This window comes from Macaca mulatta, chromosome Y, assembly GCF_049350105.2.
Source record: "Macaca mulatta isolate MMU2019108-1 chromosome Y, T2T-MMU8v2.0, whole genome shotgun sequence".
In the NCBI taxonomy this organism is placed as follows: Eukaryota; Metazoa; Chordata; class Mammalia; order Primates; family Cercopithecidae; genus Macaca; species Macaca mulatta.
The window spans coordinates 4,226,919-4,243,005 of NC_133427.1; the positions used below are offsets into that span (position 1 = coordinate 4,226,919).

Here is a 16,087-nt window from a genome sequence, read left to right on the forward strand (position 1 = left end):
CCACAGGCTGTTGAGCCAGACCTTAAGCCTTAGTTAAAAATTCTAGAGTCATTCCTTTCTTTCCTAATACGTAGAGACTGGATGCTTTCCCTGTGGGAAGACTGAGGGCTGGTGTTTTAAGTAAGGCTTATTTTAGCTGGTTAAAGGCTTTTTGAGCCTCAGTGTCCCAAATTGTGGGGGTGAGTTTTAACTGTTTGAGTTTCTCTTAAGAGGTAGTATAAGGGAGAGCCATTTCTCTGTACTTAGGTATTCACAGTCTACAAAATCCGGTAATACCTAGTATTAACAGTAAAGGAAATAGACTCAATCTTTTCCTCACCTGGTTCTCTGGTCGCTTCTGAAAAGAGTAGACCTAGTGACTTTACTGAAGTCTGACAGAGCTGAGTGTTAGATTTGGAGACCCTTTCAGCTAAGAGATTGAGGATAGCCTCAGTGCCTTCCTGAGACTTCCTTAATTGGGGCACAGAGGAGAGGGTCATTTATACACTGCAAAGTTTTAACTTGCGGGTGAGAAAAATTAGATTTTTCAACAGGGTCTGTTTCGTTATTCCTTCCCATATTAGGAGCTGCCTGAGTAATAAACCAGCAGAGGAGAGAGAAGGAGGTGTGTTTCACTAGAGCTTCTCTCATTCTTTCCAAAAAGGCTGAAAGGACTTTATCTAGTTTTTGATCTATCGTGGAAACCTTGGAGTAGTTAATAGGTTTGGCTCTAATCCCCTGCAAGTCCTTCAGTATACACATTTGTGAAAGTTTCCATCTCCATTTTCTGATGCTATCATCATAGTCCCATTTAGAGTCCTTTAAGGTCACTGCTACTTTTCTCATAACTTTGTCTTCCCTGGAACATCCTTCGAAGAGTGTTTAAATACTCGGCTTACATCCTGGAAGGCCTTTATACGTGAGTGAAAGTGGGACTTTCCCAGAGTGTACTTTAGGGTCTGAGGATTAAAGGAGATCCAGTTCTTGTTCAAGGGGATTGCAGGCTTGAGGATGGGGTGTTATATATCTAGAAAAGAGACAAGAGGCATCCCTCAGTCTTTTCTTTTCAGTGACCCAGAGTGGAGAGGAAGACAGTGAGAGCAGCACCCCAACCCACCATCAACTGTTTTGCCTCCTTGGTTACTGTGTCCCAGCACCATATTGAATGTGCCACCCCCAAACCATGGTACCAGAGGAGCAAAGCAGTGGGGTTAGTCATGCTCACCCATGTGGCCTTAGTGCTGTGCCGGTGATTACCCTTTGACCTCCTAGACTTACGTGGTCTGTGTGACTCCTTGATGGGTGGGTCTCATGAGATACTACCTAAGAAATGCATTTGGTGCATTTCAGCAAGGCCCCTTAATGGAGGGAGTGGTGTTTTTTCTTTTTTCTTTTTTCTTTTTTTTTTTTTTTTGAGATGGAGCCTCGCTCAGCCACCCAGGCTGGAGTGCAGTGGCGCAATCTTACCTCACTGCAACCACTGTCTCCCAGGTTCAAGCAATTCTCCCATCTCAGCCTCCTGAGTAGCTGGAATTACAGGCATCTGCCATCATGCCCAGCTAATTTTAGTATTTTAGTGGAGATGGGGTTTCACCATGTTGACCAGGCTTGAACTTCTGACCTCAGGTGATCCACCTGCCTTGGCCTTCTAAAGTGCTAGGGTTACAGACCTGAACCACTGCGCCTAGCCTGTAGGGAGTGTTTTAATATTATCTCTGGCTTCCCTTACTATGGCCCTCGTGAAATATTGAAACTCCAGAGAATGGAACTGATTGACTTTTTTTTTTTTTTTGAGACAGAATTTTGCTGTTTTCTCCCAGGCTGAAGTGCAGTGGTGCAATCTCAGCTTACTTCAACCTCCACCTCGTGGGTTCAAGCAATTCTATGTGCAGGTGCAGCCTCCCGAGTAGCTGGGATTACAGGCATGGGGAATGGAGCCTAGTCCCTAATAAAGGAATGTAAGAGGGAGAGGAATTGGGGAACTAGAGGTTTTAGACAAGGGGACCACAAGGCTCCACATGGAGGAGGGAAAAAAAATCCCATCCCCCTAGGTGGTCCTGCTGTTGCAAGAATCAGGAGACTGGAGAGATCGTTAGGTGGAAGAGGAGGATTTTATTGAGTAGGCTCAGATACAGTGGATTAACATCCGAAGACTGGGCCTAGAACAAGGACAGGGCTTGGCTTATACACACACTGTTGTAAAGGGGTGGGTAGTTTGCAACAAGCTGACGGTGGCATGAAGCATAGTGGCATGAAAGCTAGTGTACGGAGGCAGAACAAAGTTAGTTAATAATTTGTGACAGGTTCATAACTCAGGCTTATGTGTGACTCTTGCTGTGCGGCCCATTCCTGCTCAGGCGTGTCTTATGACCTTCACTGTGCTGCTCAGATTAAAAAAACAGAATACTTGAAGTTACTGGTTACAGAAAACAGGAATCTATAACTTCATAAAACTTGCAGAGCAAGGTACAATCACATGGAGTGGGTTGGGGTTCGAAGGGGAAGTTTACTTATACTAAAGAGAGAGGAAAGTTTGTTTTTCTTATCCTTACGTTAAGAGATTGCTGGGAGAGTCTCAAGAGCACATTCCTTTGGGCCCTGGCTTCTTAGATAATGTTATCAAGACTGCCTGGGTCTGGGCTTTGCCTGTTACTGCCTTCAGGATGAGGCAACCTAATACCAAAAGCTTGTTTTTCTCCTTTTTAATTTTATTTTTCTTTCTTTAACTTCCCACCTCACTGCAGGGTTTGAATAGTTTATTAAATGCTCTGACTCCATTTTCTCAGCAGAAATGAGAGAGGTTTGGGATTTAATAGGCTGTTGCCATAGTATGCCTCCCAGAAGAAGGAAATTAACTTGTCTCATAAATAAATGAACTGTTTAATTTCATGAGACAGTGCTGGGATTTTATATGGAGGGAAGAAACAACCCAATGGAGGAATCAATCCAAATTGAGAGGGTGAAATACCCGCTTATACAGTATCATGAATGTCTGTCACTGGGGACAGAAAGCCTTAACTAGGTGAAAGTTTCCACTGAAATTTTGAAGTCCTCCCATCTCAAGGAAATCCTAGACACATCTATTCTCGAAGTTATATTCCTGATTACTAAGGCACTGGCTGACTTCACTCAAAAAGATTACATGCCCAGATTGTGAAAACAGCCACAACATTACATAGAAAGAAGAGACAGACATAATAGCCATGAAAAGAAAGAAGGAAATGCAATAGAATAAAAATGAAATCCTTCTGCTGACTTCCTGACAACCCACCACGTCCTGATGGGAGTTTGGACCACTGTGGCGTAGCCCCAGCCAGAAGCCTTCAGTTATTCTGGGACCTCCTGCCCTCCATAAAAGGAAACTGGATTGGAATAGACAGGAAGCTGCAGAAATGGGTTAAAGGTCTACTCTTACCATGTTGATGAATTCCCTTCCTCCCAGCGACACACCAAAATATGTTGCAGTCTTACCAAGGCACCTTAATATAGCAGTTTCTCATTGTCTGAACTAGTACCTCAGGTTCTTTGTCCTATATCCAAGAAAATTAAGGAATGCAGACACAAAGGTGGGGTTGTTTCCAGACAAACACAAAGTGCTGTTTCTCTTCTTTGTTTAACTGTTTGTTTTAGATAAGCCTCCCTCCTACCTGTGCAGGTTTCCACTATGTATTTGCTTGAAAAGGGGAGGAAACTTTTCAAGTAGGAATTCCCTAATTATATACAAGTTGCTAATCTGTGTGCCCGTGCAAACTGAGTTTTTCCCAAATGAATGTTCCTTTCCTTCTCCCTCACTAAAATTGAATGATAATTTATATTTATTTGTTTAACAGCAGCTTTACGAAAATGTAATTCACAAACTCTAAAATGTACACTTTTGAAGTGTACAATTCACTATGTTGTACTCTATTCTCATAATTTTGCAGCCATCACTACTATCTAATTTCAGAGCATTTTATTAACTAAGAATAAAACTCCATGGGCCGGGTGGTGGCTCACGCTTGTAATCCCACCACTTTGGGATGCCGAGGCGGGTGGGTCATGAGGTCAGGAGATGAAGATCATCCTGGCTAACAGAGTGAAACCCATCTCTACTAAAAATACAAAAAATTAGCCGGTTGTGGTGGCATGGGCCTGTAGTCTCAGCTACTCGGGAGCCTGAGGCAGAAGAATTGCTTGAACCTGGGAGGCAGAGGTTGCAGTGAGCTGAGATGGCGCCACTGCATTCCAGCTTGGCAGAGTGAGACCCCATCTCGTAACAAACACACAACAACAACAAAAAACTCCATTCATTTTAGCAGTCACTTCTCATTTTATCATGTGTCAGGTCATGCACCCATTAAACTTTGTTTCTACGGATTTTCCTATTCCAGACATTTTATATAAATATGAGTCTGGTTTTGACTGACTGCTTTGACTAAATAAAGTTTCATCTATGTTATGTTTCAGACCTCTTTCCATTTTGTTGATGAACTGAGTTCAATTTTATGGATACTAGTTTTCTTTATCTTTTCATCAGTAAACTCTCATTTGGGTTGTTTCCTCTTCTGGCTATTGTGAATAATAATGACTGCTCTGAAAATTCAGGTAAAAGTTTTTGTTGGGACATACGTTTTTTGTATTACTGAAAAATATTCCATGGTACAGATGATACTTCATTTATGTATTATTCTGTGGATGAACATTTAGGTATTTCCCACTCTTCAGCTATTATGAGTAATGTTGTTATGAATATTGGTGTACAGATTTCTATGTGGAGGTATGTCCTCTGTTCTCTTAGAGATATATGTACGTAGGTGTGGAATTGTTGGGTCGTATAATAACTGTGTAACATTCTGAGGACTTGACAGAGTCCACAATGGCTGTACCATGTTATATTCCCAGCAGTGTATGAGACTGTAGTTTCTCCTCTGATCCTTCTTACTGTATCTGTTCTATCGGGGTTAAATTCATAACTCATTTTTAGTTTGATTTTTCATTTGTTTAGTGATTAATGATGTTGAGCAACTTCTTGTGCCTATTGGCCATTTAGATATCTTCCTTGAAGAAATCGGTTACACATTTTTTTTTATTTGTGAGTTACAGTAGTCCTTTATATATTATGGATATAAGTCCCTTATCAGACATGATTTGCACATTTCTTCTATTCCTGGGTACATTGTCTTTTCACTTTGTGTCCTTTTTAAGACAAAAATTACTTTTTTTCCACAAATTAATTTTTAATTTAAAAAGTAATTTTCACTTTCACAGAATAAGTTACAATATTTCTGTTACTTGTTTTTTGCTTTCATATGTAAGAAATTATTGCCTAATCCAAGATTGCAAATGATTTTCTCCTGTATTTTGATCTAACTAAATATCATAATTATTTAGTAAGGTCTGTTTTCTATTTTGAGTTAATTGTTTTTGCGTGTATAGTATGCTGATAAGAGTTTCAGATTTACTTTTTTCATGTGAATATTCAGTTGTCCAAGGAGCATTTGTTAAAAGATTGTTTTGGGAATATTGTTGAGCATCTTTGTCGAAAATAAGTCAATCGTAGATGGAAGTATTTACAAGCTTTATGTTCTGTTTCATTTATTGAATATATCTGTCATTAAACCAGAATTGCATTGATTTGCAGCTTTATAGAACATTTACAAATTACGAAATGGCAGTTCTTCAATTCTGTTACCTTTTAGGAATGTTTTGTCTATTCTAGTTCCCTTGAACTTCCATATGGGTTTTAGCATTAGCTTGTTGATTTTTGCAAAGACGTTAGCTGGAATTGTGATAAACCTTATTCAGTCTGTATTGTGTTACCATCTTAACAGTATTAGTCTTCCAATCAAGGAACATGTAATGTCTTTCCATTTATTTAGGAATGTCTTTCCATTTATTTGGGTCTACTTTACTTTTGTTTAGCAATATTTTTTTTTAGTTTTCAGTGCAACTTTGCTAAAGTGATACCAAAATAATTTTTTGTTTTTGTTGTCAATATAAATGGAAGTTTTCCTAATTTCATTTTGGATTTTTTAACATCTAATGTAAAGAAACATGTATCTTGTTTATTGATCTTGCATCCTGAAACCTGTTACATTTCTTTCTTGTAGTAATTGATTCTTAAATTTTTCTATGTATGGGATCATATTGTTTGCAAATACAGTTTTACTTGTTCTTTTCCAATTGTATAACTTCTCCTTCTAGCCTGATTTCCCTGACAAGAACTTCTAGTACAATGTTAAAAATAATGGTGAGAACAGTCATTTTTGTCTTGTTCCTGATTGTAATTTGCAAGCTTTCTGTTTCTCAGCATAAAATACAATGTAAAAAGGAGGGCTTTTGTAAATGCCTTTTATTGTGTTTAGAAAGTTCTCTTCAAATCTTAGTTTATTGAGTGTTTTTATCATGAAAGGATATTGGATTTTATTAACTGTCTTCATATATGGAGATGTTACATGTTTTTGTGTCCTGTATTACATTAGTTGATTTTTGTTATGTTCAGCCAGGTTTATACTTCTTGGAATAAATTATATTTGTCCTGGTGTATAATCTTTTTTATGTATGTTGCTTCTTAAACTGGAATAAATGATACTTGTCATGATCTATAATCTTTTTATTTGTTGCCACATTTTGTTTCTATTTTGTTTAGGACATTTTTAGATTTTTAAGAAACTGCCAAACTGTTTTCCAGAATGACTGTAACCTTATTTATTTCTACCCATAGTGTATGAATATGAATAATCCAGTTTCTCCACATCTGCTCCACATTTTGGTGTTGATACTATTATTATTATTATTATTTATTTGTTTGTTTGTTTGTTTAAGACAGGAGTCTTGCTCCGTCGCCCAAGCTGGAGTGCGGTGGCATGATCTCGGCTCACTGCAAGCTCCGCCTCCCGGGTTCACACCATTCTCCTGCCTCAGCCTCCCAAGTTAGCTGGGACTACAGGTGCCTGCAGCCATGCCGGGCTAATAGTTTTGTATTTTTTTAGTAGTGGTGGGGATTCACCATGTTAGCCAGGATAGTCTCGATCTCCTGACCACCCACCTCGGCCTCTCAGAGTGCTGGGATTACAGGCGTGAGCCACCGTGCCTGCCCTGGTGACACTATTTTTTAAATTTGTTTTATCTGACAGGTGTGAAATGAAATCCCATTAATGGTTTTAATTTACATTATTCTAATGACTGCTGATATTGAAGATCTTTCATATATTTAATTACTACGTGGAGTTTTTGGTGAAATGCCTTTTCATGGTTTTTGTTCATTTGCTAATTTAAGTTTATTATTACTGAGTTCTTATCTAGATGATCATCATTTATTATAAACAGTTAACAAATATTTTCTGCCAGTCTATAGCATATCTTTTTGTCCTCTTTAACAGGTGTTTTACCAGTTGAGTTTGTAGTTTTGATAAGGCCCCACTTATTTATTCATTCTTAGAGATCATGCTTTTTTATGTCAAATTCTGAGCACTTACTGCCTACCCATAAATCCTGTATATTCTTACGTTGTTTCTCTCAAAGTTTTACTTATGTCATTCAGGTCTGATCCAGTTGAGTGATATTTTCTTCCCTTCTTTAGGTGTGAGACTTAGATTGATAATTCTTTTTTTTTCTCCCAGGTATTCCAGAACCATTTTGTGAAAGGCTGTCTTTCATTTTTAGTTTATTAGGTTGCTCTTGTGCCTTTTTCAAAAATCAGTTGGGCACATTTGTATGGGTTTATACGTATTTTGTTTTCTTCATTGATCTTTGTTCCTGTGCCACAGAATTGTGATTACTGCAAATACATAATGTAGACTTAAAATCAGGTAAACAGACTCATCCCACTTGATCTTTTTTCAAATTATTTAGTTGTTTTTATACTTTGCTTACCATAAAAATTTTAGATAATCTGATCTTCATTTTAGATATCTGCTTCCCAGTAATAGGAAGTATAGTAATTTAAATAGTAGTACTTATGTACTACTTATATACATAAGTAGAATTATGTACACTACTTATGTACATAATTATGTACACTAATGTACATAAAGTACATAAATCCTACTTTATGTACTAAAAATTAGTACATAAAATGCAGTATATCAGTTTGGGGAGAGTTTTTGCTCAGATTTTTGAGCACCAGAATACTGTATGCCTCTTCATTGATTTAGACCTTTGACTTATTTATTCAGTGCTGAGTAGTTTTACACATACAAACCTTATACATGTTGGTTAAATTTACACCTAAATATTTATGTGTCTGGTTTTACTTTTGAGTAATTGTGAATGTTTTTGATGCTATGTTTATAAATTTATTACTACTCATGTATAGGTTTGATTTTTATATGTATATTCTATGTCCTGCGATCATGTTAAAGTCCATGAGGTTTTTTTTTCCTCTTTGAGGATCCTTGCCATTTTTTTTTTAATATATAGAAAATCATATTACCTGCACATAGGAAGAATTTTGCCTCTTCCTTCTTCTTGTGTGTGCCTGTTATTTCTTTTTCTTACCTCATTGTGGTGGTTAGAATTGCCAGTATAAACCTCAATAGAAGTTGCTAGAGGGAGCAGTTTAGTCTTCCTTCGATTTCACGGTAAGAAAACTATCAGTGTTTCATCATTAAGAATAGTGTTAGCTGGGATCACACCTGTAATCACAACACTGTGAGTGTTGGGAGGAGGATTGCCTCAGCCCAAGAGTTGGAAGCTACAGTGAGCTATGATCTCACCCTGTCTGTTTTAGAGCAAAAAAGCAAGTGGGGAGGGAATAATGTTACCCTCCCTCCCTCCCCCCCCACTTTTTTGTAGATGCCATTAATTGGTTTGAGAAAAAGTTGCATTTCATCATTGTTCTGAGACTCTTTGTCATGAATGGATGTTTTGCCAAGTGTTTCTTTCTGTATCTGTTGCTGTGATAGTGACTTTTTTTTTTTTTTTAAAAGACATGGTCTCACTCTGTCAGCCAGGTTACAGGGCAGTGGCGTGATTACAGTTCACTGCAGCTTTGACTTCCTGGGCCCAAGCTATCGTCCTGCCTCAGTGTCCTGAGTAGCAAGGACTAAGGGTACACCCTATCACACTAAGCTAACGTTTTTTATAATCTTTATTTTTATAGAGGTGGGGTTTTGCTGTCATGCCCACACTTGTTCCCCCAAACCTTCGCCTCCTAAGTCACTGGGATTACAGGTATGAACAGCCATATACAGCCCAATTTTTCTTTTGTACCCTTTTAATGTGGTGGATTACAGTGATTGTTTTTTGATTATTTAGTTAGGCCTGCATCCCTGGAATAAACCATACTTAATCATATATCATTATTGTGTATTGTTGACTTTCCTTTTCTAATAATTGTTAAGGACTTTTGCATTTATATTTATCAGGGATGCAGTCTGTAGTTCTCTTTGTAATGTTCAGGTTTTGCAGTCAGAGCATTACTTACTTTATAAAATATTGGAAAGTGTTTCCTCTTTTTTTCCTCACTGAAACCATCTGGTCTGGTGATTATTTAGGGGAGTTTTAACATTATAAGTTTAGTTTTTCTTAATCATTATTATTCTTTTATAATTGTTTATATTGATTGAGTTCCTGTAATTTGTTTTTAAGAGATGTCATTTATTTTGTCTAAGCTGTCAAATTATATATTGTTTCTAGTATTTCTTACTGGTTTTTGATGTCAGCACAGTCTTCAGTCATAGCTGTTTTATTACTGATGTTAGTAATTTGTGTATTCTCTTTAACAAGATTTGTTTTGCCCGTTGTGCTATAAGTTTAATTCTAGATCCTTTTGTAAAGACAAGTCTTTGTTTCATTAATTTACTCTGTTGTTTCTTTTAAATTTTATGGATTTTCGTTAATTCTTCAGTGTGTCCTTTATTCTGCTTTCTTTGAGCTTATTTTACTCTTTTTTTGTAGTTTCCTGAAGTAGGAGTTAAGGTGGTTCACGTCAGCATTTCTTCTTATCTGTGTGTTTGGTGTTAGGAACTTCTGTCTTCCACTATGTTTAAATGTTGCATATTTTACCTCAATTTTGTTTTTTTCCCCACATATATATATGCAAACAGATTTATGTATATATATATATGCATATATATGAGATCACATATATGGGCTCACGTATATACATATACCTATATATACTAGTATAATATACATATAATAAACATATATACACATACATGTTGCACGTATGTATGTATGCATGTATGTATGTGTATTTATTCCTTCCAGACAGGGCCTCACTTTGTCACCCAGGCTGGAGTTTAGTGGTGCAGTCACACTCACTGCAGTCTCAGCCTCCCAGGTTCAAACAATCCTCCCACTTCAGGCTTCCTGAGTAGCTGAGACTGCAGGTGTGAATCACTATGTCCAGCTAATTTTTAAAATTTTTTATAGAGAAAAATCTCACTGGGTTTTTTAGGCTGGGACTCAGACTTCTTGGCCTCAAACTATTGGGCTCAAGTGATACTCCTTCTTTGGCCTCTCAGAGTGGTGGATTAGTCATGAGCCATCAGGCCTAGCCTTAATTATATTAATTTCTGTGAAGATGACTCTGTGAGAACATAGAACTAGGACTTGAACAATAATTAATAGGAAGTTTTCATGTCATCATAATATAATTGATTTATAGTTTGATTCCTGTGTGATTGTATGATTTTCATTCTTAAATTTCCTGAAGTTTGTTTTCTCACTGAAGAGATGGTCTATCTTGTGTATTTTCTTTTGTAGGAACTTTGAAAATAAGGTGTATCCTGCTGTTATGTGGAGTGTTCAATAAATGTCAGTTAAATGCTGTTGATTGAGCTTTTGTTGATATTTTTGCAAATTTTTGTGTAGTTCTGTCATTTGTTTAGAGAGGGGTGTTGATGTCTCTCTGTGATTTTGTCTCACGTTTGATCACCTTAGTTTTTGCTTCACATATTTTACAGTATACATATTTTGGTGCATACATGTTTAGAACTGCTGTGTCATGTCTTGATGGAGTGATCCTTTTTCATTGTATAGTGACCTATGACATTTTTCTTGTGCTGAAATCTGTTTTATCTCATGTTAAAATAACTATTTCTACTTTCCTTTAATGTTTGCCTGTTATATCTTTTTGCATTCTGCCTTCAACCTACCTGTTTTTCTTTTTTTGTTTGTTTTTTTGATATCGGAGTTTTGCTCTTGTTGCCTGTGTTGGAGTGTAATGGCTCAGTCTCCACTGACTGCAACCTCTGCCTTCTGGGTTCAAGTGATTTTCCTACCGCAGCCTCCCAAGTAGCTGGGATTACAGGCACCTGCCACCATACCCATCTAATTTTTTGTATTTATAGTAGAGATGGAGTTTCTGTGTTGGTCAGGCTGGTGCCTTAACTCCCAACCTCAGGTGATCCGCCCACCTTGGCCTCCCAAAGTGCTGGGATTACAGCTGTGAGCCACCACGCCCGGCCTCAACCTGCCTATTTTCTTACCCTTAATAATACAAAGAATCCCTGTTACCCTTGCTATCGTATTTTTGTGTTCTGCTTATTCTGTTCTTTCATTTCTCTGTTTTTATTTTCTTGCGTTCTGGAGGGTTATTGGAACGTTTTTAAAATTTCTGTAGTTACATTACTGTATCTGTTTATGTAACTTTAAAATCTTTGATAATTCAGGCTGGGCGCGGTGGCTTATGCCTGTAATCCCAGCACTTTGGGAGGCCGAGACAGGCAGATCACGAGGTCAGGAGATCGAGACTATCCTGGCTAATACGGTGAAACCCTGTCTCTACTAAAAAATACAAAAAACTAGCCGGGCGTGGTGGCGGGTCCCAGCTACACGGGAGGCTGAGGCAGGAGAATGGCGTAAACCAGGGAGGCGGAGCTTGCAGTGAGGCGAGAACACGCCACTCACTCCAGCCTGGGCCAGAGAGTGAGACTCCGTCTCAAAAAAAAAAAAAAAAAACTTTGATAATTCTAACATCTGTTTTCTTTGTGTTGGCACCAGTCAGTTCTTTTTTTCATTTATTTTGCTATCTTCTCGATTCTTGATATGTCAAGTAATACTCAGTTGAAACCCAGAGATAATCATATTATGTTATTAGACTCAAAGAATATTGAAACTTCTATTTTCCTGATTTTTGTCTCGCGCCACTCAGGCAAGGGAAGGGAGGGGTACCCTTGGTTGTTACCGCTTGGAAGTAGAACTCCAAGTTCCTTTTGTTGTCTTCCTTGTCACTGGAAAGGGGGTGTTCCTTATTACTGCTATTTTGGGGAGGAATTTCTGACCCCCTGTGTGGTCCACACTTGTAGCTTCTACCATGGAGGGAGTGACTTTTTTTCCACTGGAACGGGATGAAAGTTCTGATTCTCTTTTAGGCACCACTCCAGCAGAATCAGGCAGGTGCTGGCTCCTTGTTACTGTCAAGCGGAGTGAGAAACCCCAGCTCACTACTTGGCTTCTTTATCTTCCATAGAAATACCTGCTCACTAGTTGGCCTTCTTTATCTTCCCACAGATTTGGGCATGCTTTGTTACAGCTTTAGGAACTTTAGGGTTTTCACTGAATTTTTGTGGTATGCATGGGGAGTGAGTCATAGTTCTTTCTATAGTTTTTGCTGGACATTTCTAAGTTTTCTATCATGCCAATTTGCATGTTTCCTGATCCATAGGCTATAGGGGTGGCTGTGGGGAGGGAGGGTGCTTTTCTTATCTGCACCTACTAATGTTTACAGGTTGCTAGATCTTTTAGCTTCAAATCTATAATATGTGAAATAAAAGAAAATTCTGGGAATTCACTACCTTCTTGTTCCTTATATTTAATGTCCAGGAGTTTTGGTTGTATTTAATGGGAAGAATAATGAAACATCTATTTCATCTTCACAAATCAAAATGATCTTAATTCTTTTTAGTGAGTATTTTATCTCCTATATGTAGATAGCATTTGTTCATCATTTATTTGTAAGCTGGAGGTTTTTGTTGTTTGGATTTTTTAGTCTTAACATAATTTGATACAAACATTTCTTTACCTCATATGTTTGCTTTCTGTTGTAAAATGTTTAATGCAGATTACTTAATCATATCTCTTTATGTATACCATAGCATTTTTGAGTCACATATCCCTTGTTATTTTTTAATTACATAATTTTAAAGTCAAAAGTAACAAAGTTTATATTGGAAATAGAGGATTTTTTCCCTGGAATTGCAATTACTTTGTCTTGTGAGTACTATTTGGTTTCCTTCAGTAACAGTTTTGTTCAGATATGCGCTTGGTGTGTGTGTGTGTGTGTATGTATGTGATGAATGTAGTTTATTCAAAGACTTAAAGCAGTGTTTACTTAATGTAAGCAAACATAATAAATTATGTGGTATTTATATCATTTAAATACTTTCTTTAGGCGAGTTGGACAAATGCAAGTAAGAAGCAACGTGAAAAGCTCCTTGAGTTGATACGTCGTCTTGCAGAAGATGATAAAGATGGTGTGATGGCACATAAAGTGTTGAACCTTCTTTGGAACCTGGCTCATAGTGATGATGTCCCTGTAGATATCATGGACCTTGCTCTCAGTGCCCACATAAAAATACTAGATTATAGTTGTTCCCAGGTATGGGAGTGTTTCCTTGTTCAGTTTTCTGACTTTCCTTCACAAGTAGGATAAGTTAGTTACAAGATGATTCCAGTTTCTTCTATCATTTTGTTTATTTTTTATTTATTTTTGAGACAGAGTCTCTCTCTGTTGCCCAGGCTGGAGTGCAGTGGTGCAATCTTGGCTCACTGCAAGCTCCACCTCCCAGGTTCACTCCATTCTCCTGCCTCAGCCTCCTGAGTAGCTGGGACTACAGGTACCCACCATGACGCCCAGCTAATTTTTTGTATTTTTAGTACATATGGGGTTTCACTGTGTTAGCCAGGATGGTCTTGATCTCCTGACCTCGTGATCTACCCGCCTCAGCCTCCCAAAGTGCTGGGATTACAGGCCTGAGCCACCACACCCAGCCCATCATTTTTTATTTCTGAAGTAATCTTGAGGAATTGACATACTTTGTCATATAAGCCTGGCTTCCTATTCTCCACCCTTGCGTTTTCCAGGCATATTTTATATATCAATTACTAAGCATTTTTGCCTCACTGAGACAAAAATGTTAATAGGTAGAACATCTTATTATAGTCATATTGCAGCTTAATATGTAGTGCTAATACAGATCATAAAGATTTAAAAGCAATAGTGACTTTAGAGGTATAAGGGTAATTACATTTTATTTGCTAATAAGTTAGTAAGATTAACAGAACTTATTGGCTTCCCTATCAGCAAATCACAACAGCTTCCCAGTGTTTAACTGATGTGCCTTATGTTACTAATTTTACGTATTAATGTTTTGCTAGTTTTGCCTGAAGTCTTGAACCTCTTGATGGATTTTTATTAGCAGCTTTTTGCTATCCTTGTAATTGGTCAGTTCAGTAATTTAATTATGATACTCCTTTTTAAAAAATAAAAAAAATGAACAGGCAGGGTGTTTCTGTTTCTGCAGGGCAAGCATTCTGCTTTCACTTGGACTTAAGCTTAATCTAATTAATCAGGGTTGGCTGGGCAGTTTTTCACTGCTCTAATCCCAGCACTTTGGGAGGCCATGGAGGGCACAGTCGCTTGAGTTTACAAGTTCAGTCCAGCCTGGGCAGCATGGGGAAACCCCACCTTTGTAAAAACTAAGAAATTAATTGGGCATGGTGGTGCACACTTGAAGTCCTAGCTACTAGGGAGGCTGAGGCAGGAGGCTTCCTGGAGCCTGGGAGGCCAAAGCAGCAGTGAGCCACGAGTGTGCCACCTATTCCAGCTTGGGTGACAGAGTAAGACCCTGTCTCAAAACAATGAAATAGAAAATATTTTTTTAAATTATTCAGTAAGGTCAAGATGATGCTCTTGGGTTTTGAAAGCCATATAACTGTGAAGCATAAAAGCATTTGCTTCATCAGTTGCCATCATCAAAAAAGGACTAATACAAAATCATATGTATAATTAGGTAAATCAAAGGGAGAACATTCATAAAACTGGAATACTTCAAAAATGAAGATGTCATTCACAGTCTGTGGACTAGTTAGTCCCAGCTTTTCATGTAAAACTGATTTTTTTTTAATTGTGAAGAAAATACAAATCAAAATTTATTACAGCTACTGCCACATACAAATAAAAACACAATACTTTTTCCAATCCCAGTAGTCAGTAATACATTGGACTTGCAGTAATGCAGTTGCAGCTTTAGATGCATGGAAATAAAAAGTGTCAGTTGGGTTATTATGATCAGATGACAGTGTTATACTGTGGTTGATTCTGACTGCTCATAAGTACTTATGCAGCAGGTAAAATGGTTATGAGGATCTTGAGTTGAGATGCTGTCTTGTTAAATAGAAAAGTGTTACAGAGAATTAAAGTAATATACTTGTTATAAATGCTCACCTACTGTTTATTATTCATTTTATTGCCTGGCACACTGTTTTCTACATTGCTGTATTAATGCTTAATTTCACTAAATTTAGTGTAAGGGTTTTTGCCTTTTCAGTTTTTGTTTGCTGTTGTTACTGTTAACTATTAAGTCTGTGATTCCTCTTGCCCTCCCACCTAAAGTACTTTTAATTTAGTATACATGTATGGGCCTTGTGCAGTGCTGCAGACCTGTAATCCCTGCACTTTGGGAGGCCAAGGTGGGGAGATCATTTAAGATCAGGAGTTTAAGACTGGCCTGGCTCACATGGCAAAACCCTGTCTCTAGTAAAAATACAAAAAAATTGGCCAGGCACAGTGGCTCACGCCTATAATATCCGCATTTGGGGAGGTCGAGGCAGGTGGATTGCCTAAGGTGAAGCATTCGAGACAAGCCTAGCCAACATGAAACCACATGTGTACTAAAAATACAAAAAATTAGCTGGGCATTGTGGCGGGCACCTTTAATCCCAGTACTCGGGAGGCTGAGGCAGAAGAATCACTTGAACCCAGGAGGCAGAGGTTGCAGTGAGTCAAGGTTGCACCATTGCACAGCAGCCTTAGCAATAAGAGTGAGACTCCATCTAAAAAGAAAAAGAAAAAAAAATAGCCAGGCGTGGTGGGTGCACCTGTAGTCCCAGCTACTTGGGAGGCTGAGGCGGGAGAATCCCTTGAACCCAGGAGGTCGAGGTCGCAGTGAGCCGAGGT

The 16,087-nt window shown here is 38.0% G+C and overlaps 1 protein-coding gene across 13 annotated transcripts in view; it reads left to right on the forward strand.

Moving 5' to 3' along the window:
* The window catches only part of USP9Y (ubiquitin specific peptidase 9 Y-linked), a 211,387-nt gene that overhangs the window by 85,526 nt on the left and 109,774 nt on the right, over positions 1 to 16,087 (forward strand). For all 13 annotated transcript variants that reach the window (XM_077989779.1, XM_077989783.1, XM_077989774.1 and 10 more), the window contains one exon: positions 13,301 to 13,507. In XM_077989779.1, coding sequence (XP_077845905.1) covers positions 13,301 to 13,507 — 207 coding nt within the window. The remainder of the gene's footprint in view (positions 1 to 13,300; positions 13,508 to 16,087) is intronic.